At 48.0% G+C, this 27342-nt stretch overlaps 1 protein-coding gene across 2 annotated transcripts in view; it reads left to right on the forward strand.

The window, feature by feature from the left end:
• Positions 1-27342, forward strand: part of SLC35F3 (solute carrier family 35 member F3) — a 391086-nt gene that overhangs the window by 284321 nt on the left and 79423 nt on the right. For both annotated transcript variants that reach the window (XM_028104641.1, XM_028104642.1), the window contains one exon: positions 7422-7746. In XM_028104641.1, the coding sequence (XP_027960442.1) occupies positions 7422-7746 (325 nt within the window). The remainder of the gene's footprint in view (positions 1-7421; positions 7747-27342) is intronic.

The raw sequence follows: 27342 nt of genomic DNA on the forward strand, positions 1-27342 counted from the left end.
CACCCCACTCCACCCCCCAAAAAGCAGCCTCCATTCACCTCCCAATTCTGTATCCACACCTGGGAAAGAATTCAGGTTTTAAAAACAACTTTGCAGCTGCTGTGTGCTCCGTCTTCTGCAAACTGCCTTGGGGACTCACTTTCCAACGAAGATGCAAGCAATGCAATGCTCAGGAGGTGCACATGAGCTAGTACCTAATATTTAAAATCTAGTAAGCAGGGCAGAAATTTCTCCTCCTCAAAGTTCATCAAAATACATACTCTGTCATCCGCAGCTCGTCCCCACATCGTGCACGGTGGCGCTCACGGTCTGTGCGTCACACCCCCGCAAGCACGGCGCCCACTGTGGGGATGTCCCCAGGTTCCTCAGCTCCGGCTGCCGTAACTAAGTACCACAGGCTGGGTGACTGGCAGCAAACACTGATTTTCTTGGTTCTGGAGGCTGGAAGTCCAAGATCAGGGTGTTGGCAGATTTGGTTCCTGGCTTGTAGATGGCCACCCCCTGACTGTGTCCTCACGTGGCCCATGTGCACCCAGGGACAGCGTGAGAATGAGCTCTGGGCTAGCTCTTCCTATAAGGCCACACCCTATCAGATCAGCATCCCGCCCTTACGACCTCCTTTGACCTTCATTACCTTCTTAGAGGCTCCATCTCCAAAGGCAGCCACACTGGGGGTTTGGGCTGCAGTGTATGAATTTGGTGGGGAGGATACAAACGGCCAGTTCATCATAACCTCCATTCCCGGGTGCTGAGTCCTGGCCCAGAGTCCCACACCCAGTCAGGCTCTTCCAAGTTTAAAAACAGGGTCTGTCTTCTGGAAACATGAGGTCCACTTTTAGTGATCCACACTTCTGACTGGGGTGTTGAGCACCATGAGCCTACATCAACGCTCCCCCTCCTGCTTGTGCTCTCTCACTCTGTCAAATAAATACAATCTTAAAAAATATATATATTTATTTGAGAGAGAGAGAGAGAGAGCGTGATGTGGGGCTCGATCCCAGGACCCTGGGATCATGACCTGAGCCGAAGGCAGACGCTTAACCAACTAAGCCACCCAGGCACCCCAGCCTCCAACTTTAATTACCTATGGATTCTGTTCTTTGCCTGTGCCCAGTGCCAGTCAGGAGCATGACTGGGGCCTCAGCCATGTCCGAATAATGGGAGTATTTTCTGACCCCAAACCCAGAAGTCCAAACAGATGGTCTGGCACGTTCAGGTGGGCATAACGGGTCAGGAAATGAGAAATGGGGATTGCTTTGGGACATGCAGTCCCTGTAGTGGCCTTCTACACAGGACAGCCTCTTCCTTCTTCTCCAAACCACTACTTAAAAAAACAAAACAAAATGCACAGTCACATGTAAACTCACTGGGCAAGTATTTAAAGAGGATATCGGATAAAAGCAGAAGTGCATTTTTAGGAGATGAATTACACTTGCAAACGGCCATAAACAAAAGCTTTCTTCTAAGCTCTTCATTTTACAAAAGCTATTTAGTTGGGTGGCCCGGCCCTGAACTGGTATATGTATCAGTGATCGATAAATGGGAACTGCAGGCCCTCTCCCCCTGGAAAGTCCACGAAGAACAGAGAGGAGGCTCCCGTTCCCGGAGCAGCTCTCCACCGTGTCCTGTTTGGACGGAGCTAGAGGTACCGACCCCTCTAAAACGTGGGCACATAGCCACTTGGCCGCTTTGTGCCTCACAGCAGGTGTCAATAAATATTAGTGGGATAAGCAGCCCCAAAACATAGCTAGTCCACCCAAGAGAAACGAAAGCATAAGCCATACAGAGAATTTTACGTCAGCGTTCACAGCAGCATTATTCACAGTAGCCAAAAAGGGGAAATGATGTGCATGCCCATCAGCTGACGAATGGAGAAACACAGTGTAAGAATATCCAAACAATGGAATACTCCCCGGCCATGAACTGTTGCCACATGGTGCAACATGGATGAACCCCAAAGACATTGTGGTAAATGAAAGAAGCCAGATGCAGAAGTCACATATGAAATACCCAGAATAGGCGGATCTGTGGAGATAGCAGCTTTTCGGCTGCCTGGGGTTGGGGGTGGGAGTAGGTAGTGACAGAAGGTGGGCATCAGGACTCATGTTGGTGCGATGGAAATGTTCTAAGACTGGATAGTGGTGATCGTTTCACAGTTCTGCAAATTTAATGAAAATCGTGAATTGTACTCCTAAAACAAGTGAATTTTATGGTTATGAAATGTATGCCTCAAAAAAGCTATAAAAAATGGCTGTATAGGTCTCATTGATAGAGATGTCATCGGGGGCTGCCCCCTCCTGGTCTCTGTACAAGGGAATCACCTTTGCTTCTGGGAGGCTGGGACCGTGCCGGCCAATGGGCCTTTGATCCTAGCTCTGGGTCTCTTACCCCTAAGACATGACTTGGGCACTTTCTAAGCACAAACTTCCCAGATGCTTTTTCATAGAGAGAGTCACCAATGATCCACTTATTCTCAGGGGACCTCAAAAAAAAAGTTAGTCTTCTCCTGGAAGTTTGGAAGAGCCATTTTATGGGAACTTTAAGAGTGAATGCTTTTCTAATTTTTCTTGCTTTCTCATTATAGAAATGGACTTTCACTGAATAAACACAAAAAAACCCCAATTCATCATTTTCTCAGGGGAAAGCAGTGGACAATTCATGAGACAAAGGACTTGCCTTGATCTCAGAATGAGGTGGTTGCTAAACCAGACCTCCAGCTTACCCATCAGGACCTGGAGTTTCCTTGTCCTGAGCAGACCCGGTCTCTAGGAGCTGCTTGTACTTGACCCGAGATTATGAAAGCTTTCTAAGCGCTGGTAGGAGACCAAGCACTGAGTGTGATTTTGCAGGTCATAGGACTGATGCATGGTGTCAATACATTGCCTCTCTCGGAGATCAGAGCTCAGGATGGAAGTTCACGCATGGATAGGGTTACATCTCACCATGCCATGGAGTACACGTTGTGTACAAGAGAACACTCCTCCAACACACACACACCTTTTTCTACAGTGGCCGGTGGAAGCAACTCGGGCAACAGAACAGAGAAGAGCCCACTCATCCCCCAGTGCTGCTGAATGAATTAAGTGGCATAACCAAAAGGAGATGCTTGGCTCCACCATTATAGCATGTACGACCACTGGGTCAGAGTGTATAATCTACTTTGCATTGCTCCCCGAACTGTTGGCTCAAGTGCAAGGTTAGGATGGAAGGCACAAGATCATCAGTAGAGGGGCAGTGAGAGGGAAGGGGTGTTAGAGAGGGAAGGGTGACATAAATAGCATCCCTAGTCGTATAATAATGGTCAAAGGAGCTGGGACAGGAAACAGCATGAGGCTAATCCAGCACTGATTTCTTTGAAGCAGTCTGCACTGCCTCTTTCAGCTGTTATATATACTGAAGGAGGGAAACCAAATGCAGAGGAATCGCTTGACTTACAGTTTGGGATGGGAAGGAATGTCAGCGAAAGTTTCCTGCACTTGAAGATTTGAGAGGCTTTTGATAAAGTGATAGTGCCCCCCCCCATTGTAATTCCTCCTCTCTGAAACCTGAGCATAAATTGAACAGTGCATTGAAAATGACCCTGAGAGGGCGCCTGGGTGGCTCAGTTGGTTAAGCGACTGCCTTCGGCTCAGGTCATGATCCTGGAGTCCCGGGATCGAGTCCCGCATCGGGCTCCCTGCTCAGCGGGGAGTCTGCTTCTCCCTCTGACCCTCTCCCCTCTCATGCTCTCTCTCTATCTCATTTTCTCTCTCAAATAAATAAATAAAATCTTTAAAAAAAAAAAAAGAAAAAGAAAATGACCCTGAGAATGGTCCATGACATGGGATGCATTTGCTGCTTTTTGAATAGTGGAGAATGAGTGCGCCTGCAAACCAAACTTATTATACCACTCTATAGTTATTCCTTAATTCACTGTAGCTGTTTGTTATAGACACTGGGGCACGTACTAACGTAGGACTAACATCTGAATTTTCTCTGGTCCCTTTGGCCTGAACGTCTGACCAAGGCAAGATTGGGTGTCCCAGTGGGCTCTCCGATCCTGCTGCCTTGCTCACTGCCCCTCAGCAGAGCATGTGTATTCCTGACCCTGAACTTTGCTCCCCTTTTTACTGAGAGCCTTTCTGTCTTTTCAAGACCCAGGCCAGGCTTCTGTTTCATCTGGTTCTTTTCACTGTTATCACAGCCCACACCGGTCATGCTCTGTTCAGGATTTCCATTACAGCCAAAATCTGTTTTGCACATAATTGTTCTGTAATGCTTTCATAGGTCTGTTTTGTCACTCCCGGATGGGCTGTAAGTTCCTGAAGAACAGTAATCATGCTTTATATTTATTTTATTGACTGTCCAGAGCTCTTGGCACAGGGCGGATGCTTCATGGCAGTTCCCTAGCTAACTGAGATGTTCCTACAATACGTCATGCTGTATGGAGCCTTTTGAGACTTAGGAAGTCTGTGCCATTATGCATTCGGTTAAATGAATGCTGGATGAAATATAATATGATCCCAGTTTTGCTGTGTGTGTGTGTGTGTGTGTGTGTGTGTGTGTGTGTGGTGCGAAGACACAAAAGACTAGGAAAAATGCTGGAAAAATCTCAACAGTATTATCTCTGGGTACTCAGATTAGCATGAATTCCTTATTAGTTATGCTCTTCATTACTTTTGTAAACTACTTACAAAGAATATTTTTAGTTTATGGGAAGTAGGTCTACTCTGACAGAAGTATTAGGAATGAATGAGGTAATGAAATTGATAAATAATTATTGTTATCATAAGAAGCTTAGTACAGTGAAACGGAAAGTTTGCGATGAATTCGGATTGGATGCCTAGGATTCTTTGTGGGTCTATCCCAGTGTTTCCCAAAGTGTGTTCCAAGGGGCACCATTCCTACCACAGGTGTTACATTTAAATAATATGGGAAACAAGGGCGCCTGGGTGGCTCAGTTGGTTAGGCGGCCAGCTCTTGATTTTAGCTCAGGTCATGACCTCACGGTCATGAGATCGAGCCCCACATCAGGCTCTGCACTCAGTGCGGAGTCTGCTTGAGATTCTCTCCCCTCCCCCTTTGCCCCTCCCCACCTCGTGCATGTGTGTGCATGTGCTCTCTCTCAAATAAATAAGTCTTTAAAAATAATAATAATAATAATAATAATAATAATATGGGAAACACACATTCTATAGCTGTGGAAATTCACAATGTCCATTAGCCCTGAATATTCCTAAAGCAAAGGAACCTGGCTCTGATCTACCTAGTATTTTCCAAATTTTTTTGATCATGGAATCCTTTTTGCTTATAATGCCTGTTAACATGTTGGGAAGCATTGTTGTGATTTTTAAAGAGTAGTGTAGATTTTAGTTTTGAATGTCTTTGTATTGCTTGTATATTATTAAATATTCCCTTGGTTAAATGATCTGAAAGGGTGACAAAGTTAGGAGTTTGACTTCTTTATTCCAAACCTATGGGAGCATTTTCACACAACATCACATGATTTGGTGACTTTCTCTGTGATCATACCAGGACACAGCACCTGTCATTACTTCATTAAGTTTTAAAACCGTATTTGCCACAATGAAGAACTAAATGAAGAAAACAAGCCGCAAGCCTGAATTTACTCACCCTTCTCCAGAGTCCGTCTTCAGTAGGAAGTTAGTCATGGGAAACTGTATTTTCTTTTTCCGCAGATTTTTTTTTTCATTTCCCTGTGAGTTTTTGATAGTGGTGATGATAGTTGAGAGATCACCCCCCAGCACTGCTTGGAAATTATCCCAGTAATGAAAGGTTGCAGGGCTCACCCACGATGTCAGGTAATTGGTGTATAAATTGAAATGTGCATGCTTCCATCTGAAACTGAATTTGCCTTAAGTTGTGGGGATTCGCTGGGAACGAACGTCCAGACATCCTGGTGGGAGGGTGTAACACAGAAGGATGGGACTCTGCCTTGCTTTTGCCCTTCTGTGTCTCTCCCTCCCCTCCATCCCATGGCAGAAACACACAATTCACTGGAAGCTCAGAGGGTGGTTATGCATTTGATTTTCCAAACGCTTTCTGGCTGTCCTATATACTCACATGAGAAGAAAGAGGAAGAGGGACATTAAATGTTAATAAAGCGGGTAAGGAAGCACAATATAGATAGGGTCAAGTAGGATTGGGGCTAGTAAAGGACGTGATCTCTCCCTCACTAGTCACGTAAGGCTTGGGATTACCTTTGGCTAAAACAGATACAGCCGGGGCTGGCCGTTCATCATAGGATTAGCTAACATCTGTATAAGAGACTACTTTCAGGATTTTGCCTCATGGATTTATTATGTTTTAGAAAGTGTGACACACAAAGCTTGGTTTAATGTCATTAAACAAAATATACAGAGTATATGCGACCCCGGTGTATTTTGCACTATCTCCTGTACCCCCATGGTGGAGACCACCTTTTAGCACTGGGCGCCCCCCTTCCGCCAAGTGCCAGGCTGAACGGAAGAAAGGCAAGTACGCTATCTCCTGGAGGTTTGCATCTGTCCGTGGTTACACCCTATGCGAGGTACAGCTCTGTTTAAATTTTCCAGCTGACTGACATGCACACAATCATGAATGAAAACCAAACAGTGGAAAATAAGGTCTTTTCAGCCCCTCGCGGGCTGTGGGAACACTGCGGGCTGTGGCCTGGTTTCCAGAAGACACGTGGCTTAGAATGGAATGTCTGAGGCCTTCCACGGTGGCTGCTGCCAGAGGCTGTGGTTTTTAAGTAACACTTCGAAGTGCAACTGAGGGCCATCATCAGGAAGATGGGGCAGATAAAGAGAGGAGAGAGAAAAGTCTCTTTTTGCTAGGCATGCAAAATAAGATGAGCATCTTGGCATCTGTGCCTTTAAGTAACAGGCCGGAGGAGCTTCTTGCAGGGTCCCGGGAGCTTTTAGAGGTCAGGGCCTATGACCTTCTCATGCAGGCATCGCCAGCCCCTGGCATGCCCTCGGCCCTGTGGGCACAGCAGGACACGTGAGCGGGCACAGACCAGGGCGGAAAGATTTCAGCCTGTGTGTGTTGGACAAGTGTTTCCCAAACACTGACGTGCACACAGATCACCTGTTGAAATGCAGCTTCGGCTCCTGGGCTTCAGGGGTGGAGCCTGAGACGCCCCGTTTCCAGCAAGCTGGGGGTTGGGTGCCCTTGCTGTCAGCCCAGGGGCCACACTGTGAGGGTCAGGATCCCAGAGGATAACAAGACCAGTGAAAAATGGCTTCCGTTTAAGTTTTGTTTCAGAAAGCTGCCTCCACAGCCCCTCACCCCCCCTCCCCCCCACCCCGCAGGGTGGCTGGCCGTGACAGCGACAGTGGGGTCAGGTGCCTCCTGGATCCTGCCCGCACCTTGGTCTGGGACGGTGAGGGGGAGGTGTGCAGGCCCCCCAGGTAACCAAGCCCTTCTCTTCCCCCCAGGGGAGGAGCGCCCCCGGGACTCCCCGGGCCCGGCGGAGGCCCAGGCGCCGGCTGGGGCGGAGGCCGGCGGCAGAACGAGCCCCCACTGCTGGAGATGCTCCCGGGCGCAGCTCAAGAAGATGTTCTGGGGCGTGGCGGTGGTGCTGTGCGTGTGCTCCTCCTGGGCAGGCTCCACGCAGCTCGCCAAGCTGACCTTCAGGAAGTTCGATGCTCCTTTCACCCTGACGTGGTTTGCCACCAACTGGAACTTTCTGTTCTTCCCCTTGTACTACGTGGGCCACGTCTGCAAGTCGGAGGAGAAGCAGTCTGTGAGGCAGAGATACAGGTAGGCAGCTCACGGACGGCAGGCCCCGAGCCCTGGGCTGCTCTCCTGAGTGCTGGTGCCGCCGGGCTGTCCCGGAAGCTGGCACTGTGTCGGGCCGGTGGGAACAGTGGTGAGAGGTCCCAGAGTCCCCTGCTGTCTGAGCGGGGCCAGGATCGGGATTCTCTCCCCGCCTCCCCGGGGTGGTGAACACCTGCTCCCTGTGTCTTCCGCCCTAAGAACTCCTTCATACGAAACAAAAGGCTGCATCTTCTAGAGAGAGCCTGTGGTGGTCCCCAGAAAGGGTAGAACGGGGACAACTCTGTAACTCCGTTACCCCTCCTCAGGCTGGGGTGAGCAACGCGAGTCCATGGAGCCAGGTGACATGGCTGCTTCCTGCAGCTTACCTTCCCTCATGGAGATGTTCGCTGCAAAAAATTGATTACTCATTCTCCTTCCAACCCAAGACATTTCCACCTTTGGTGATGTGATTGCATGGGTCTGATTACCCGGCAGTGTGGCTCTCAAAATCGAAGCAGCTTCTGAGCAGCTTCTGAATCGTTGTTGACTCTGCTTTCTCATATGGAGTCCACTGATATGACCGCCCTTTCACAAAGAAGCCAGAAACCCTGACAAGCCCTCCAGCTCAATAGAGAGCAGGGTACCCCCAGCCCTCCTCGGAAATCAAATCGTTGGTCTTGACCTTGAGTCCTCATCCTAGGCCAGTTGCGGGATCTCATGGTTGCCCTAATTGGAGGCCCTCTGTGGGCTGTGTCGAGGGCTTCCTGCTGGCCCAAATCAGAACTACTCAGAAAAAAAAAAAAAAACAGGAAAGAATGCTGGCCAAGGTGACCAGGTGGGCCCTGAGAGCTTAGCTTTGGTCAGCCCCAGAGGTGGGAAAAAAAATTGAAAGTTGAAGGTTCTTCACTCCTTTACCACTGTCTTCTTTCCCACTTCACCCCACCTCACCAGGCACATGCCCCATAAAACCACCACGCCCCCCCGTACCATCTGCTTCAAGCTTCAGCCCTGTTCTGAAGTTGCCCCCAAAAGTCACGAGATAAGTAAAAACAAGGAGCAAAGAGTTTGGGGAACGGAGGTCTAGACTCGCATCAGGATCTTTCTATGGGAACCTACCATTAGATGTCCCTGTAAAGTTACAGGTGGAGGTGTGAGGTGCCCAACTTTTGTACGGTTCAGAGAGAATTTGGACTGGCTCCTTTGTTGGAAGTCAGACCACTGATTCTAGAGGAAGGGGCTCCGATGGGGCACGGACTGAGTCACAAGGCAGCCTCACACGTCCCCTTAGTGGAAAGGATTCAGAGCAAAATCTGGGGACAAGGTCTGGGGCAGGAGTAAGGAGCCTGGAGCCCAGAACCAGGGCCCAGGCCTGGGGCATTCTCAATATTAAATTAAACCAGTGGCTTATGGACCCGCCAGAAATTGCCAAAGAGGCACTTAATACATCTCTCTTGAAGAGCAGCCAAAAGCAGACAGGTTTAGAAACTTTGCTAGGGCCCACGATTGTCCTCAGGGCAAGAGGAAAATAATGGTCTGCTTTTGGTCACAGACAAGAACAGATACTCAGTAAACAATGTACTTAACAGTCGTGTAGCTCTGAGCATAGTTTGTGATTAGATGTTTGCCTTTCTTTAAACTGCCTAGAATATTGAGGTCCTTCTTCTTAACAAAGAGCTCAAAGTGAGCTGCTGTGGCCTTTCTTGAGAGAGAATCACTGGCAGAGAAGGTGACAAGGGTTTCCCTGCTCCCTTCTCCCTTGCGTGCTGAAACGAGGCCTCCCCTGAGGGCAGGACGGGCTGCCGCCTTAAACACGCATCCCCCTCGTGCCCACTGCTCACCTCGGGACAAGACAGGCACTGCGGGCCACTCAGGCCAGGCCCTGCACCCCTTAACTGACTGCTGAGAACAATACAGAAGGAACCACGCTCGGTGGTGGTTAAAAGAGTCCAGGTGGGAAAAAGGAGAGGTCCCTGAAGTGGATTAGTTCAACACAGACATCAGTCAACACGATTTCGGCTCATTGTCTCCCTGTACAAAGTGTCTGGGAAGGACCATGAATAGATTTTGGAGGTGGAGTCAGCTGGAGAGCAGTGATGGGCAGGGCCAGTAATCACAACATGATCAGGGAAGCCAGCTAAAACCCTGCCCAGTTTCTACAATAAAGCTTAGCTCCACCTCTTTAAAAAAAAAAAAAAAGTCACAAAATCTTTCTTGAAAATCAGCTCTGAGCAGAGCTGCCCCATTTACCAACCAGTTACTGGGTAGCTGGTCAAGCCGCACACATAGCCGTGGCGGGGCAAGGAAAGATTCTTTCTCAGGAAAGGGAGAGAAACATTTTAACATCACCGACTTGACTTAGGAGATGGTGACTCTGTCACAGCTACATTGGGAGTCCTCGAAACAGACTTTGGGATTCCTGGAAGTCAAGGAAAACTGAAATCACATCTTCCGTTTTGGGGCTTTTGTCAGAATTAGTGCTGGCGAGGGAAAGATCTAGAGGCAGCTGAGGAGTTGTGTCTCTGGCTAAAAGAAGTGTTTCGGCAAGAAACTAGGCAGAAAAGAGCAAAGGTAGAGACCTTTCACAGAGAGGGAAGCAGTGAAGGTAGGTCTTCTTGTGGCTGTCAGGAAGCAATCAGATGGAAGGTTCTCTGCCCCAAGCCCTCCCCTTGCTAGGCTAGGTTTCCCCAGCGTGAAGCTAAAAAAGTCAGCCAGGGCAGAGAGGAAAGCATCCATTGCCCAGCGCAGAGCCCCTGAACCCCAGCGAGTCCACCTGGGATCTCGCTGAAGGGCGGACGCTGATGTATTTGGTCGGTCTGGGTGGATCTGAGATTCTGCTTTCCTCACGAGCTTCCCGGGGATGCTGCTAGAGCCGCTGCCGGCCCAAGGGCCACACTTTGACTCTAACAGCCCTGGAGACACGTGTGAGGTTTTTAAATGCTGCCCGTCTGACCAAATGCAGGAGCCAGGATTCACCGTACTATGTAGCGCTGATGAGTGACTCACTTTGGGCCCCGGGGATGTTTGAGCCTCGGTCCTGTGCCACTTTAGAGGGAAGAGAGGCTCCACGGGCGATCACGTAAGCTCTGGGAGCCTCAGGTGCTCATTTGTAAACGGAATGTGATGACACATGCACCATCTTGCACACAAGATTGTTGGGTGATCAGATGAGACACCGTACGCGCAAGTGCCCTATCAACTGTGAAATGCCATTAAAATGTGAGGAACTGTCACTGCCCTGTGCTGTCCTCTGTGGGTTGCAGCCAAGGATGTAGCCCAGGCCGCATTCATTGGGCGCCTTGCGGTGATCTATTTACATGACAAGAGTGGGTACAAGTGCTAAGCCTGCGGGGTCATGCAGGGGTTATTCCTTGGAGAAATCCACTCCGGATGCACAAGGCATCCTAGGATTGACCCGGGCTTCTCATGATCGGGCACTGTTGTCAGGAATTAAGAGTGTGAACGTGAAAACCCCCCAGCCCAAGCATCCTGGGTTCCCAGTCTCAAGCCTGGTGGTCCCCTGGTATTTGCTGACATGCACCAAGGAAGCAGCAAGAGATGCGTGTGGGCGCTGTAGAAACTGCCGGCACAACCCGCCGGGGTTTCCCCGGAGTCTCCTCCACAGCTGGGCGCCTGGGGAGGAGGCTGCATCAGATCCATGCAGGTATGACTTTCCGAGACAGGAGGACAGCTTCTCAGATCCCAGGGGCCCGCCACAGGCAGCAGAGATCAGCCAGAGCGGATCTGGAGCTCCTGCACACTTGTCAGAAGGCCTTCCAGGAATTTCTACCCGTAGTGACCTCTTTTCATAAGCAAACGCTAGAACCTTCTGCTATTGCGTAGCTGCCAAAAGAGTGAACGGTACAGTGGTGACAGATGTTTTCCTCTGCCTTTGGTAGTTTTGGGCTTTTGTAAACTAGCCAACTGATTCTGTTTCAGAAACACCGAGTAACAGTCTGAGCCAAGAAGGGGGCAGTTTTGATGCCTTTCATCTTAAATCCTACCAGGGCCAAGTGTGTACGTAGCTGTGCCGACTTAATGCAGGAACCGTGTGTGGTCTTGTGGCAATAACATTCAAGGACTAAGGAGCAAAGCGGAGCGGTTGCGATCCAGATGTTTGTTCCTTCTGAAAGCAGCATCACACGTCTTGTCTGGGCGAGGCACTAGGGACACAGAGATGAAGGAGCACCCAGTATGGGAGCCAGACAGGCAAGCAAGGGGGAGCGGGGTGTGCGCAGGGGAGCCTGGGGGAGAGCCCAGGTGCCTGGGTCCTGGGGCAGGGTGGGAAGGTTTCTTTGAGGAGATGACCGAGGAACAACCTCTTTAAAGACAAGCAGACGGTGGTGCTCTGGGTGCTGGACCCTGGGCAGGCAGAGTAGCTCGGGGAAGCACAGAGGCTACAGAGAGAGAGCATGGCCCGTGAGGGAGCTCTGATTGGCTGTGGGATGTAAGTGGGGTGGGGGAAGTTAGACAGGAGCAGCCCCTGGTGACCCTCCCACACCTTGCAGAGAGGGTTGAATTCTGGCATGAATACTGGGGGGGGGGGAGTGTGGAAGGGTTCTAGGTAGAACAGAGAACAGAGAAGCCATGAGACTGGATCTAGAAATACCACCGCTGCGCTGTGGGATGTGGAGCAGAGTGCGAGGCTGCAGGCCCATGCAGTTGAACAAACTCTTGTTGACGTCTGTGTATGGGGCATGCGGACACATGTGGGGAATGCAGATGATGTTCCTCACCGTAGGAGCTCACAATGAGCAAGAGAGAGAGAGACCCACATGGAAACCAGAACGAGCTATAAGGAGGAGGCAGGCAGGAGGGCAGGCAGCCAGGGTGTGTGTGGACAGGGCAGGGCAGATGTTAGAGCTATAGTCAGATTGAGGCCCAGAGCAGAAGGGCTTTGGATGCTGCTGGATCAAGGGCTTTATTCTCAAAGCAGCAGGATCCTTGGGGACATTTTGAGTAGAGGACAAATATCATCAGAGCTGCTTGCAAAAGTAAGGCTCCAAGCGCTAATTCCACAACTGCGTACAGAATATGCCCCATTTCACGTCGACAGTACAGTGACTCACGTGTTTTCGTTTTTTGTTTCTTTGTGGGGTTTTTTTAGCAGGGAGAGAGAACCCAGTTTCTGAGAAATGCCAAAATTTTGAGTGTACATCTTAAAGTATTACAAAGCTGGATCTCTTGCTCTGAATTGTCACTTTTTCTTCACCCTAGAGTGAACTTTTATATTGGTGAAAAACATTTCGGTGGTCATTTTCTCGCCAAAGTCAGGCATTCTGAAAATAGGTCCATCCAGGAAACTTTGGCACATGTTAGTGGGGCCCAGTGTGAATGCTAAGGCATCACCGGGGCAGTCCTGATTAGCAACACCCCAGCACACCCCTGCCTTCCTGGTGCCATGGGGTCTTCTGTCTGATGCGAGCTGGTGGTCTTCTTTGGTTGACCTTTCTTAACCCTGAGCCCCAGACATGCTCTGGCCTGGTCTCCCATCAACAGCTCTTTATAGGGTGAGGGCACTTTGGAATCCAGGCCTTCCACCCTAGGAGGATGGAGATAGGCCTTCATTTGTTCTACAAAATCTGCCAAGGTTCTAGGTGCTACGGATAACAGCAGTGACCAAAACAAGTGAAAATCCCTGCCTTTGTGGAGCTTACATTTTAGTGGGGAAACAAACAGTAAACAAACAAAATATGATATGTCCCATGAAGCCAGGCTGGAGGGTTGGGGTGCTGAGTGGGGAGGCGATGGTGTTAGGCTGGGGACCTCTCTGTCTGTTGAAGGGGCCTGTGGTTACCCCAACATCTCCCCACCCCACCCAGACCCAAATGCCTGGGTTAGCCCTGCTTACCCACTGGCTCGTTCATTCTTGATTCCTACAAGCATTCCTTTCTGCAGTAAGCTTTCACCAGCTACCTACTCTGACCCTGCACTGTGGGGCCCTGGGGAGCGGAAGTTCCAAGCACATTCTTGCCCGCGAGTTGCTCATAACCCAGTGGGTGAAGCTACCTTTGTACCCCTGGATACAGGAGTCAGGTGGCATGGAGGCCTGACCCGTTTGGCCTCCCGTGGGACCCAAGAGCCCTGGTCAAGCCACCAGCTGAGAGGGCCCAACAGAGGGACGGAGGGGCAAAACGGTCTTGTGCTCAGCACATCCCTCTGCCCTTACCCTTCCCCCTGACTCGGATCAGTCTTGTTTCCTGCCTTATTTTCCAGAACCATCAACCCCAAAAGCAGCGACATGTCCAGAGAGCCCTGCAGTTGATGTGTGATGTTTTGTTGTTTTTGTAATTGGTTTAGGAAAAAATGGGCAAAAATTGGGGAACTTTAGTTTTTAATTGGCCTGTGTCTTCTGCTTGGTGATAAATAATGGCAGTGCCATATAACCATCTTTATGCCAGGAGATTTTGGTGAGGCTCGCTGCTGAGGCAGAGTACCTCCTCCGCACCCCACCCCCTGACACCACACAGGTGCACACGCACACACACAAGCCATGCTCCAGGTCTGAATGGGAAGTCATAATGGGTCCCAGCGTCAGCAAAAGAAGAAATGAGATGGGTGTGACTGACATAGGGTTAGATCATCTCTGCCTGTTTTACGATATCATGTGAAATATTCAAGGATGCATTAGTGGAGAAACGAAACACAGAGCATTGTCTTCATGACCCAGATGGTGACAGCGCCCTCCTGCTTTTATACTGGGTCTCCCGTGCTTGAAAGGGTCCACCCCTGTGTCCGCTCATCATGGTGTTCCTAGTGTAGCTCATTTGTTTCTCCTCATGTGTCATCCCCACCTCACCCCTGCATCTCAGCTAGACAGCTGCTGACTCCATCCCAGGGAAATTCAGCGACAGCCAGACTCTCCCATAGATGAGTCCAGAATATTCTACAAGTGATTTTTCAGCTTTCACTGAGGCAATAGGAAATATTGTGTTAGCTCCTGATCTCCTCTGTTCTCATGTACTTCAGCCTCCATCCATCCCCTGGTTGTCTGGGGTCTTAGGTAATCCCTGAAAGGATATCAAGGCTTTGTCTTTGAAGTTCAGCAGTTTATGGAGATTATGTAATTTAACCTTGTACTTTCAGAGCACATCGAATTCAGCTGCAGCAATGTTGTGTTTTCCCATGCAGCTTCATGGAAGTTTTGCCAAAGGTCAGATCCAATGCTCATGCTTGTGGGTTTGAAGAATAGTAGCCATTTAAGTAATTGCCGTATCAATGGGATTACTGCTCTTTGGGGTTCCAGATGCCTTAGGCTAGACTTATCAACAAGAAATATAGTAAAATTGTTCCAGGGCCCTTGTGAACATTTGCAAGATCCGTGTTACAGTGGCACGGAAGTAGAGCAAGGAGGGGTTGCTTTCCAGAGGGTGATCCTAGAGGAGCTGAGTTAACAGACAGTGGAGAAGAGCCCCCGTGCATAGATGCGGGAGCATTCTGAGAGGCATGTGCAGGTGTGTATGGGCCACCAGAGGATGCATGCAGCTGATGGGCACAGGAGACACAGACCCCACCCCATCCCACCCATTTCTTACTTTCCATGTGATTCTTAATCATAGAGTCAAAGCTAGTAAGCCAGCTCACGGGCATACTGAAATTTTAAAATTTCACCACATTTAGGGAAAAAAATCATCTGCATGGAGATCTTAAAAGATCAGGAAGGGACTTTGAGGATTCTCTGATCCAACTCATCTATATTATCAAAGAGGCAGAGAAGGGGCGTGAGGCCTTTGTTCTCTTCAGTTCCAGACCTCTTTAGATATGCCGCCGGGCAGGAAATAGGTCAACACTCTTTCCTCATAGGGAAGAACAAGGAGGCGGTACCTGGGCAGGACGGAGCAACAATGGGTAAGAAAGCCACCAGCCGACACTGGGGGCACAGTGATAAAATGATAAGAATGCAGGCCTGTCCTTGGACAGCTCAGGTTCGAAACCCAGCTTTGCCTTTATTTCACTCTGTGGCCATAGATTGGTCACCAAAAACTCTAAGCTTCACTCCTTCTCTCTAAAACAGAGCCCCCAATACCCACCTTTGGGGGTTGTAGTTGGGATTGCCCTTCCTCTGGGCTCTCAAAGCTCTTGTCTAGACCGTGTGTTCCACCTGCACAGGCTTAAATGTGATGGTATGTATAAAGCCCCAAACTGCACTTGGTCCAGAGGTTTTGTATCCATCTTCAGTTGACTTCAAATGTGAATCCCCAGACTCACACAACCCATGGCTCCCGCTCTCTGCAGATTATAAGATGATGATGATGATGGTGAAGATGATAGCGATGATGATGATGGTGATCATGGTGATCATGGTGATGATGATGATGATGATGGTGAAGATGATAGCGACGATGATGATGGTGATCATGGTGGTCATGGTGATGATGATAGTGAAGATGATAGCAATGATGGTGATCATGGTGATGATGATGATGATGATGGTGAAGATGATAGCGATGATCATGGTGATCATGGTGATGATGATGATGGTGAAGATGATAGCAATGATGATCGTGATCACGGTGTGGTGACGGTGATGATGGTGAAGATGATAGCGATGATGATGGTGGTGATCATGGTGTTGGTGACGATGATGATGGTGATGATAGCGATGATGATGGTGATCATGGTGATGACGATGGTGATGGTGAAGATGATAGCGATGATGATGCTGATCATGGTGTTGGTGACGATGATGGTGAAGATGATAGCGATGATGATGGTGATCATGGTGATGATGACAATGATGATGGTGAAGATGATAGCGATGATGATCATGGTGATCATGGTGATGGTGATATTGGTGATAGTGATGACGGGGATGATGGTGGGGGTGATGGTGATAATATGGAGAATATTCCAACCACAGATAACCTAATCTTTCTTCTCATGAATATTCAGATAAACCATGTAGCTGGTGTGGAGCCCACAGCAGAGAGAATAGTATCATGCCCTGTCATTATTTTGGGCTTCACGATGGGGGCACTTCTTGGCAGAGGTGAGCTTTGAGACAAATTTGACAGGAAAAGGACAGGGAACTCATGTGGTACATGAGCTGAAAGCCAGACAGAAATTCAAGGTGATTCATTTGTCTAAAAAGCAACGTCCTGTCAAGCTCTTGATGTTTTTGGATTTTTGGAAGCTAAAAAAGGCTTTTTTGGAAGCTAAAAAAGGGGGGAAATGCTGGTGCTGTGCAGAATGCTAAAGCAGATGCATGTCATTTTTCTTCCACTGGCATGCCCGAGTCTTTATTGTACACAACTCTTAGCTAAATTGGAATGGCCACCCATGTCCACAGGAACAGACATTATAATGGTTTCCAAAGCCCTCACCGATCTTCCTGCCCCATACTAGTGTGCACCTACTAGTGTCATCCCACACCAGTCCCTAGGGATACAGGGAGGAACAAGGCCACAAGGCAGAGGAAAGGGACACCATGCACTGGGGTCAGGCTGGTTCACGTTCTCAGATCCACCACTCCACTTACAAACTGTGCGACTTTGGGTAAGTTGTTTATAAGTGCTCCCTTTACTTCAGTGTTCTCACATTTAAGAATGGGGGATGGGACGCCTGGGTGGCTTAGTTGGTTAAGTGTCTGACTCTTGGTTTCGGCTCAGGGCATCATCTCAGGGTTGTGGGATCAAGCCTGGTGTCGGGCTCCACACTCAGCAGGGAGGCTGCTAGAAATTTTCTCTCTCCCTCTGCCCCTCCCACTCATGCTCTCTCTCTCTCTCTCTCTCTCAAATAAATAAATATTGAAAGAAAAGAAAAGAAAAGAAAAAAGAAAAGAGGGAGGGAAAGGAAAGGGGCCAATAAGGCCTTTTCCACAGGCTGGCTGCAAGGTTGGGGGCACTGTGCACAAATCAGCTTGCCTACAGGGAACTTGGCCATTGGTCGGTGTTGAATTGGCGGTGGTCCCTACCCCCCTTACTGCTGAAGTCGTGGTTACGGTGGTGGTGGTGGTGGTGGTTAATTTGCATTCTCTGCCTTAACAGCCTTACCACACCTACCATATTTCTTTCAGCTGTTTTTTTTTTTTTCTTTTTTTGATTTTATTTATTTGACAGAGAGAGAGAGAGCCAGAGAGGGAACACAAGCAGGGGGAGTGGGAGAGGGAGAAGCAGGCTTCCCTCTGAGCAGGGAGCCGGATATGGGCCTCGATCCCAGGACCCTGGGATCATGACCTGAGCCGAAGGCAGACGCTTAACGACTCAGCCACCCATGCGCCCCACAGCTGTTTTCTTTCTAATGGGGCCACAGAGCAAAGGGACTTTCAGCACTTGCATTTTCTCCTGTGTTATTTCTTTATATTACATTCCACAGAGGCTTTCCTCAACTGAGGATTTGGGGGCCTGTGGGCAAAGCGGCCGCTAGAAATTGTTATGCCCTATTCTCAATGCAGAATCAAACTGAACCCTCTCCTTTAGCCGGTGTTCGTGCTGAGTGCTTCACAGAGGCAGCCCCCACCCCATCACCAGAACACATCTTACCCACGTCAGGCTTGAGCCAGAGCAGACCAGGCCACATGCACAGACCCTCTCGGGCCGGCCCTCCATCCACCTGCCCCCTACCCAAACCTCTGCAGGTCTGGGACTGAGAGGGTGGGGGCTCTCCAGCAGAGTCCATGGGAAACCTCAGGCGCATTTTCCAGCCCAGGTTGTCACGCTTGAAGATAGACCCCAGCGGTTGGTGGCTTCCTGTGCCCTGGAGCCCATGAGCCTGGTCCTGAGAGTGCATATTTCGGTGGCCACACCCCAGACAATCCAGTTGACTTTGTCACAGAAGATGACAGATCTGGCCAGAATCAGCTGCCTTTTTCAATTTTGTGCAAATTCTATTCTCGTGCTTCCTGGACCTTTTAAAATAGAATTATAGTAATTACATTTACCTCCTGAGCTGTTCTCTCCTTTAAGTAGAGAGAAAACAAAAATGATTTATATACTTAATGTAACATTTAGGAGCCCATCAGGATCGTTTCACACTTTTCTTATCTGAGTGCCTTACTTTATGATGCTTACATTTAATGAGTTACTCTCCATCACAAATACATTATTAATTTATAACATAAAATAAATTAAAAGCAATGGAAACTAAAGCTCCCTTGTTGCAGGAACACATCGTTAGAGCCATTATATGGTATTATTCTGCTACATGTTTCTCTGGGAGGGAAATGGAAGATCATTTTTGTCAGAGAAAGGCTTTGTGTTCTCCACCAACACAGTGGGGACAGGCTTCTTAATATTTTGTTATGAATTAAAGTGGAGGGGCTTTGGGTATTTTAAATGTTCATTGGTTGTTTTTTATGCATTTGCTTTTATGAAAGTTTGTGTGTTGAAGCCCCAAGTGTTCTTGTTCCTTGGTAAAGACTCTGTTTTCTCCCGTGTGGGTAGCAGAGGGAATTGACAAGGCAGACAGGGACATACGCACGTACACTTTTCACAGAACCCTTTCTGGGGCCTTGTGAGGCTTTGTAAAGGATCTTCCCTACAGAGGTGGGATGGAGCCCCCCACCTGGGTTTCCTGACCAAGCCCCCAGCTCTCAGGAGTCCTGAGCGTGCCACTGTCATCCCCTCATGCCCTGGCACCAAGGTAGACTGGAATCATCCAACAGCAGGGTTGCGGACTGCGTCACAAAGATCCCTGCTTCTCGCCGTGGTACAGGGTTATTGCGAGGAGGGGCTCTCCAGCCAGGGACTATACCTCCCTGCCTCCCTGGCATCTAAGTTGGACCAAATGAGTTCTCTCCAAAGTGGTCTGTATCAACAAAGGCAGAGAAAAAGCAAGTGGGCACGTCCCCCGCCCCTCCTCTTCCCTGTTCCACTGGCTACACACACAGGATTCCCAGGCTCCAGGCGGATGACAGAGCCATCAACAGAAGGAAAATCACCAAGTGGGGAAATGCCACCTGTCTTCCAACACCATGAATCAGAACTAAACTCCTGTGCCAAGCCTCCAAATTCGGGGGTTTGACACTGCAGCCAGCATTAGGCTAATGAATAGAGTCCCCATCCTTCCACCTGAGCCCACAGAGTCGGAGTTGATCTGAAAATCTATATCCTCAACCATGTGCGCGTGGACAGCCTCACTACCCAGGAGCTTCCACGTGGCTTTATGCATATTCTGAATATACAAAAAATTTTAAGTATATCTGGACAGAAAATGGCAGCTTTTAAACACAAGGATGGGGATCGTGTCTGTTTTGCTCACCTGCCGATCCCCAGACACTAGCTCCGTGCCTGGCCCAGAGTAGACACATGCTGGATGCTGAAAGGAGGGAGCGAAGTGGGGGGACGGAAGGAAGAAATGATCACGGGGCAATGTTGGGGTTGTCATCCTCACACTCACGTCAGAGCAGACCTGGGAGACAGCTCTTAGCAGACATTCTCCAGGGAGCAGCCCTGGATGGGACCCTCTATCCTGACAACAGATGGTTCCCCTATAATCCAGATGTACTGATCCCGTCCTGAAAGAGCTCTTTAATTATAAAGCAGTTTTAGAAAAAAGAAATGCTTGATTATCAGATGTTTTTTTAGAATGAGTCTGGTCTGAAATTAGTAGGCTCCAGCTCGGGGGTCCCAGCAGGGGGAAGGGTGCTCCTCTGTGCTGTGTGATTAAAGCCAGGCTACGAACCCAACCTCATAAAGATTCACATGGGCCTTTATATAGGCTGGAATTTCACATTCTCTTAAAACTACACCCTCACAACGTCCCAGAGCAGAGGAATTTAGGGGATCGGTGCATTTGGGATCTTAAAAGTGTTGCACACATTTTAACCTGCACTAAAATCTGAGACCTCACATCTGTTTCAATTACTGTTGCCATTTAACAAGATGCCCTAAAACGTAATGGCACGAACACCCTTCTTGTTAAACTCCAGGACTCTGTGGGTCAGGAATTCCAACAGAGCATCAGGGATGGCTCTCCTCTGCTCCCCAGTGTTGGGAGCCTCCACTGGGTAGATTTGATGGCGGGGGGGGGGGCAGTAACTTGACAGCTGGGGGCTACAGTTATCTGGGCCATCTTTCCTCAGTGTCTGGCAGTTATCCCTGATGGTCACCTGCTGCTTCTGCTGGGGTGATCAGCCTGAGTACGTGAGCCGATTTTTCCCCCTTCGAGATATGTGAATTATTTTTATGCAAATAGCATTCAGGGACTGCAGCTTTCCAGGCCACTGTGAACACATTAATTATAACCCAGGTCACATCCCTTTATGTGCCGAACTGCCAGAAGACCTAGCATTAGCAAAAACCACACATAAGACAAAAACAGCCATATGATGAGTTAAGGCATGAATAGAAAATTGCTCCCAGAAGCAGCAAGGACAGCAGAGCAGAGTGGTCTTGTGGCTCTGGGGGATTGAGCACGCTGAGAGAGCTTTTGCTGGCTTCCCTGTGCATTCAAGTCAAGTGGTATAGGTAGGGCTGGTAAGGCTGTCCTCAGACCCGGGGCAGGGCACGGGAGAGGTGACAGGCATGGCGGGATGGGGTGCCGCGAAGGAGCAAACTCCAAAGCCAAGTCCAAGATGGTAGCAGCTCACAGAGTGCAGGCACCAACAGTGGGCTTCCTACAAAGTTCAAGGCTAAGTGCATGGGCACACTGGGTGCTGAGTGCCTAAAACAGAAAAGAGAGGGAGTTGGGGGAAAGAGCGATAGATTTAACCTTTGTGTGACAGGTCGATTCATTAGTTGCTCCATCGGGAGACTGGTTAGTTGGTCAGTTGATTGGTTTCCTTGGTTGATTGGTTAGTTAGTTTTTGTTTGGGGGTGTTTAGCAGAGGAATACTTTGTTCTAATAAAAAAAGGCACACAGGGAAATGCAATATGGAAGAGCTGTTCCAGGTGTGCCTGGGTGGCTCAGTCGGTTAAGCGTCTGCCTTCTGCTCTGGTCATGATCTCAGGGTCCTGGGATCGAGCCCCACATCAGGCTCCCTGCTCAGTGGGGAGTCTGTTTCTCCCTCTCCTTCTGCCACTCCCCCTATTTGTGCTCTCTCACTCTCTCTCTCAAATAAATAAATAAAATCTTTTTTTAAAACGAAGAGCTGTTTTGGCTGTACGCAGAAGGCACTGATCTTTCTCCCAGGCACATTTCTGTTCTTCTTAATCAGATACAGAGGCCCAAGATGCAACTCTGTTCCCTGAGAAGCACCACATCACAGCCCCGAAACCAAACTATCCTTTGCTGCCCCTTAGGTGAACAAGATGTGTTCTCCCATCTGGCCTTCCAGGTCAAGGACCCTGCTCAGCACAAAGGCCAGGTGAAAACCTCGCCTGTGCAGCCCTAGTAAAGACTTTCAGATGCATGCGAGGTATAGTCCAGGCTTCTTCTGACAGAATCTCTTGCTTGTTCTTAGATCACAAGGAGGGGAGAGTTGCTACTAGTTCTGTGGGTGAGTCTTCTGGAACAGGCCGCTAGGAAGCAAGTGGTAATGGGTGAGGAAGTCAAAATTCCTGAGCATCTGCGGGGAATTGCCGACTGGCACGGTCCCCTGCATATCCTCCTGGGATATCTCATCCCACCCCACTCACTAGGGCCCACAGCGTCTCCTAGATGTGCCAGCTCTGCTGGTTGCTCTTCCTAAGAGGGTTGGCTTCTCTGTGCACAGAGAGCCTCATCCTCATCACCAGCTCCAGGCACAAGGGCTCATTCTATTCCATTTCCCGCTTCCTCCTTGTATATTTCCGGCTTCGTCCCTAGGTTTTCCATCTATCTCACGTAGAAGCTTCCATCCCCTCATGAGAAAGAGGAAATCTGGCACTTCCTTTTCCTTCTGCTCTAGCAGGGAGGCCTGCCCACATGCGTGCCTCACGTCGCTGGGTCCTCAGCCCGGAGCCATACCTCCCTCTTATCTCGTGGGTCTGAAAAGGTTCCTTTGGGTTTTCCCTTCCAGTGGTCCATTTGGTGGGTGCCTCGATAGGGGCCTTTTGCCCATCCCCATCCAGTACCAAGTGCATCTTCGGCATGGAGTTTGCAGTCCCTTGGGGTCATCCATCTGGTGCGGGTTGGGGCAGCAGGCCTGTAGGAAGCGGAGATTGACTGCCCTGCCCTGGCCAACACCCCCTATTTACATTCCCCTGAAAATAAAAGTAGGCTCTGCAAATTATGTGGTCATCCTGAGGGGTGAATGAGCACATTTGAATTCAAGTGTTTTATCTCAGTTCACAGTTCACAGGTGAACTTGACCCTTGAGCCCAGGTTGATACCAAACATCGCAGGAGTCCCCAGCAGAGTGACTCAGGCGGACCCGGGAGCTGATTGTATCAGAGGCACCCTGAAGTGTGTTCCACGGAATGTGAGCCGTGCAGGGTGTTAATTCATTAGGCTTCTTGCGGTCAAATCAGTCTGTGAAATGTGGAGGTTCTTTTTTACTGCAGAACTTCTCAGTCTGTAAAGTGTTAACGTGCACTGGGACCTCACAAGTGGTATATAGCGTGGGGCGCCTCCCAACGTCGCCATGGAGCCCTTTCTGTGCTGCATACGCATACATGTGTGCACTAGCATTCGAAGCAGCACAGTTTTGAAGATATTATTTAAATAATGGTTCCAAGCAGACGAAGAAATTGTTGGGATCCTGCAGTAAAGAGATGCACTATGTGGCAGAAGGTAAGCCTAGCGGTGGATAAAAGTAGAGCAAAGGCAAAGAGGAGGGTAGGGGGAGCTGGGCCTGGCCCCCTAGCAGAGGGATGCCTGCTTAGGACAGATTACGGCACCAGCAAACCACTGAGAACAGGCAAGAGCGGTGGGATTTTTCAACCTCTTGGTCTTTGGATGCCTTGTTAAGCTAAACTGAGGTCCTCTGATAAATCTCTGATGTTCCTTTTTTTTTTTTATAAGATTTTACTGATTTATTTGAGAGAGAGAGAGAAGGAACACAAGCAGGGGGAGTGGGTGCGGGAGAAGCAGACTCCCCGCTGAGCAGGGAACGTGATGCAGGGGCTCCATCCCAGGACCCTGAGATCATGACCTGAGCCAAAGGCAGATGCTTAACTGACTGAGCCACCCAGGCGCCCCTCTGACATTCTTTAGGATAATTTCATCACTCAAGAGGGAAAGGAAATGCTTAGGAGTGGTGCTATTTGAATAATAAGGAAAGACAGCTTATAGCAGGTGCAAGTGGTGGAGACACCAGGGAATGCAACCCCATGATCCCGAAGTTGTGAGAGGCAAGCACGTAGTCGGTGGGCAGAACATCTGTGTTGGACTCTTTGGCCCTATGGGCTCATCACGGCCGTAGCAACCGGACTGAAACTATATGAAGGAAAAGAGCCCGTTTACAGGCTCAGCCAAAACAATTCCAAAGCCCTGGCAATAAACACAATAGAAATTTATAGGACCTGGATGAAGAAAAATGCTAAAACTCGCCCAAGACGCAACAATGTAAAAATGTCAATCCTCCCAACGTTCATTTATGGATGCAGCGCTCTCCCAGTTCAGATTAGGTTTGTTTTAGGAAGTGGGCAAGAAAACTCTGAGAAGGAAGAGCAGGAAGAGAACCGGCTGTACCTAGCTATTCTGGCTGTGAAATACGCAGTGACATCTCAAGAATACCAATCAAATGTCCTAGAAGATCCACAAGTAGACCTCAACACAAGGAACTTGAGTATATGGTCAATGTGCTGTCTCATCTCAGTGAAGGAAAGATGAACTATTTAGTAAGTGATACTGGGACAATGAGGGAGCCATCTAGGGAAAAGAATGACTCAACCTCCTGCCTTAAACCTGGATAAATTCCAAATAGAATGAAAGGTGTAATATCTAAAATTTTGAGTGCTAGATAAAAATATTGGGTAATCCTTTTATTACCTTTCTCACTGTGATACAAAGCCTCGGAATCATCAAAGATTATTAAGTTATAAATTCCATCTTTTTAAAGCCTAAAGTCTAGTCCTTGGCAAAAATAAAAAATAAAAATCACCACAAAGTGAAAAAAACAAACTGACAAACTGGGGAAACTATTTGCAATTCATGTAAGAGGCAAAGAATTAAACTCTCAAATAAAGAGCCCATATAAATCAATATAACCAACAACTTACTAGACAAATGTGCAAAGTATATGGTGGGTAGTTAATAGGAAAGGAAATGGGAATGACCTATAAATGTATGGAAGAAATGCTTAATCTCACTCATTATGAGAGAAATGTAAATTAAAACTGATTTTTTTTACCTGTCAGATCGACAAAGAAAAATAAATGAATAAAAAGAAGATTTGATAATATGCTATGTTGGCAAGACTTTGAGGAAACAGTACATTGCTAGGAGAGTGTAAATTAGTAAACCTTAAGTTTGTATGGTAGTAGTATCAAAATCACAAATTCAAACCCACTTTGACCTAGTACTTCACTTCTAGGAATTTGCATTACAAGTAAGCATGGATCATGAATTATGAGCAAGACATGCATTGCAAATAATTGCAACATTGTTTGTAATTAGCTACAGATTAGAAATAACCAAAAATATTCATCAGTGGAGGACTAACTAAAGTAAAGAACTGCAAGCTTATAGTGGAATACTATTCAACTGTAGATAAAGAGCAGCTGCTCCCAGCTCGTGTCAGTCAGCTACAGCCACTTCCCATTCAACCCATCTGTCTTTTTTTTTTTTTAAGATTTATTTATTTATTTTAGAGAGGGAGAGAGCGAGCGTGAGTGAGGGGAGGGGCAGAGGGAAGAGAAGCTTCAAGCAGAATACCCCACTGAGTTTGGAGCCCAATGCAGGGCTTGATCTCAGGACCCATGAGATCATGACCTGAGCCAAAGCCAAGAGTCAGATGCTTAACCGACTGAGCCACCTAGGAGCCCCCAACCCATCCTTCTGACCTCAGTTCTCCATCCTCTACTCAGACATATTCAGTAAAATACCATCACAGATACTGATTGAACTTGACACTTATTTCAGAACTTTTCACAAATATTAGCCCTGCTTCTATTTGCCAGCATGAGGAGAACAACTATGACCCTTACATGGCAAAGATCAGTTTGGTGATACCCCAGAGCAGAATCTGGCAGTATCTTATGTCTGGTGGGAGGGTAAATGGGTACAATAATTTTGGAGGACCATTTGACAATATCTGTCGAAATTTTCTTATTTTTTAAAATTTAAATTCAATTTAATTAACATAGTATATTATTAGTTTCAGAGGTAGAATGTAGTGATTCATCAGTTGCATACAACACCCAGTGCTCATCACATCAAGTGCCCTCCTTAAGGCCCATCACCCAGTTACCCCATCCCCCCAATCACCTCCCCTCTGGCAACCCTCAGTTTGTTCTCTATAGTTAAGAGTCTCTTACAGTTTATCTCCCTCTCTGTTTTCATCTTATTTTTTCCTTCCCTTCCCCTATGTTCATCTGTTTTATTTCTTAAATTCCACATATGAGTGAAATCGTATGATATTTGTCTTTCTCTAACTGACTTATTTCACTTAGCATAATACCCTCTAGTTCTATCCACATGGTAGCAGATGGCAAGATTTCATTCTTTTTGATGGTTGCATAACATTCCTCTGTGTGTGTGTGTGTGTGTGTGTGTGTGTGTGTATCTGTTATCACATCTTCTTTATCCATTGAAATTTTAAATGCCCATTAACCAATTGATTCTGCTTCTAGAAATTTATCCTGTTGACACCTGCATTTATAAGGATCCTCAGTGTATGTTGTTTAGCTTAGCTTTAGAGATTTTGGGTCATTGTTGAATGGCAGTTAGAAAAAAGGTCCTAATGCCTTTATCAAGGTCAGTGGCTCTTCTCTACCCGCAACCAAGCTAGTCTGTGTAGCTAATATTGCCATCAGATTACTGATTTTACAGCAAGAGAAGAAACATTGACTGCTGGACAGTCAGTAAAAAGGAAGGGTCCTACTGATAGAAACCAAAGCCCTTTACCTAAATTCAGTCCTATCTTCTGTCTTTCAGAGTACAATCTAGAACACTAGTTCCCCGGTGATGATACTATGGTACCTAGGTGTTCAAACTCATGACTGTAGCCGACAGATTCATCATGGGTATATTCTATTTGACCTAATTAACTGAAGATATTTACTCAAGAAAAAGTAACTGAAGAAAAAAAAAGAAATTTGTTATTTTACTGTAGAAAACTGAAGTAAGAAGGGGCTAATGGAGACAAGGAAAACTGGGGTGCATGGTTGTTTTACAGTGTAGCCCAAAATTCTTTGATACTCTTCCCTTCAAGAAGTGGAGCTTAACTATCCTTACGTATGGGTTGGACTTAGTGACTCTTCCAGTGAATAGAACACGGCAGAATTGATGGGTGACTAGGTCATCAGAGACAATGTGGCCTCCTCATTGCTTTGTCTTGGATCATTTGCTCTGGGGGAAGTCTGATGCCCTGTTGTGAAGACATTCAGGTGGCCTGTGGAGAACAAAGCAAGCAGTTGAGGCCTCCTTCCAGCCCCTGCGGACAGCTTGACAGCTTGACAGCAAATACGTGAGAGGCTCTGAACCAGAACCACCCACTGAACCACTCCCAAGTCCCTGACTCTCAGGAATTGTAAAATGATAACTACATTTTCCTTTCAGCTGTTAAGTTTTGGGGTGATTTGTTATGCAGCAAGAGCTATCTAATACAAAGAGGGAAAAAGCAGTTCGAGGTTAATAAAG

Source organism: Eumetopias jubatus, unplaced genomic scaffold (genome assembly GCF_037043125.1).
Source record: "Eumetopias jubatus isolate StellerSeaLion01/CBP00866 unplaced genomic scaffold, mEumJub1_p1.0 scaffold_17, whole genome shotgun sequence".
NCBI classification, from domain to species: Eukaryota; Metazoa; Chordata; class Mammalia; order Carnivora; family Otariidae; genus Eumetopias; species Eumetopias jubatus.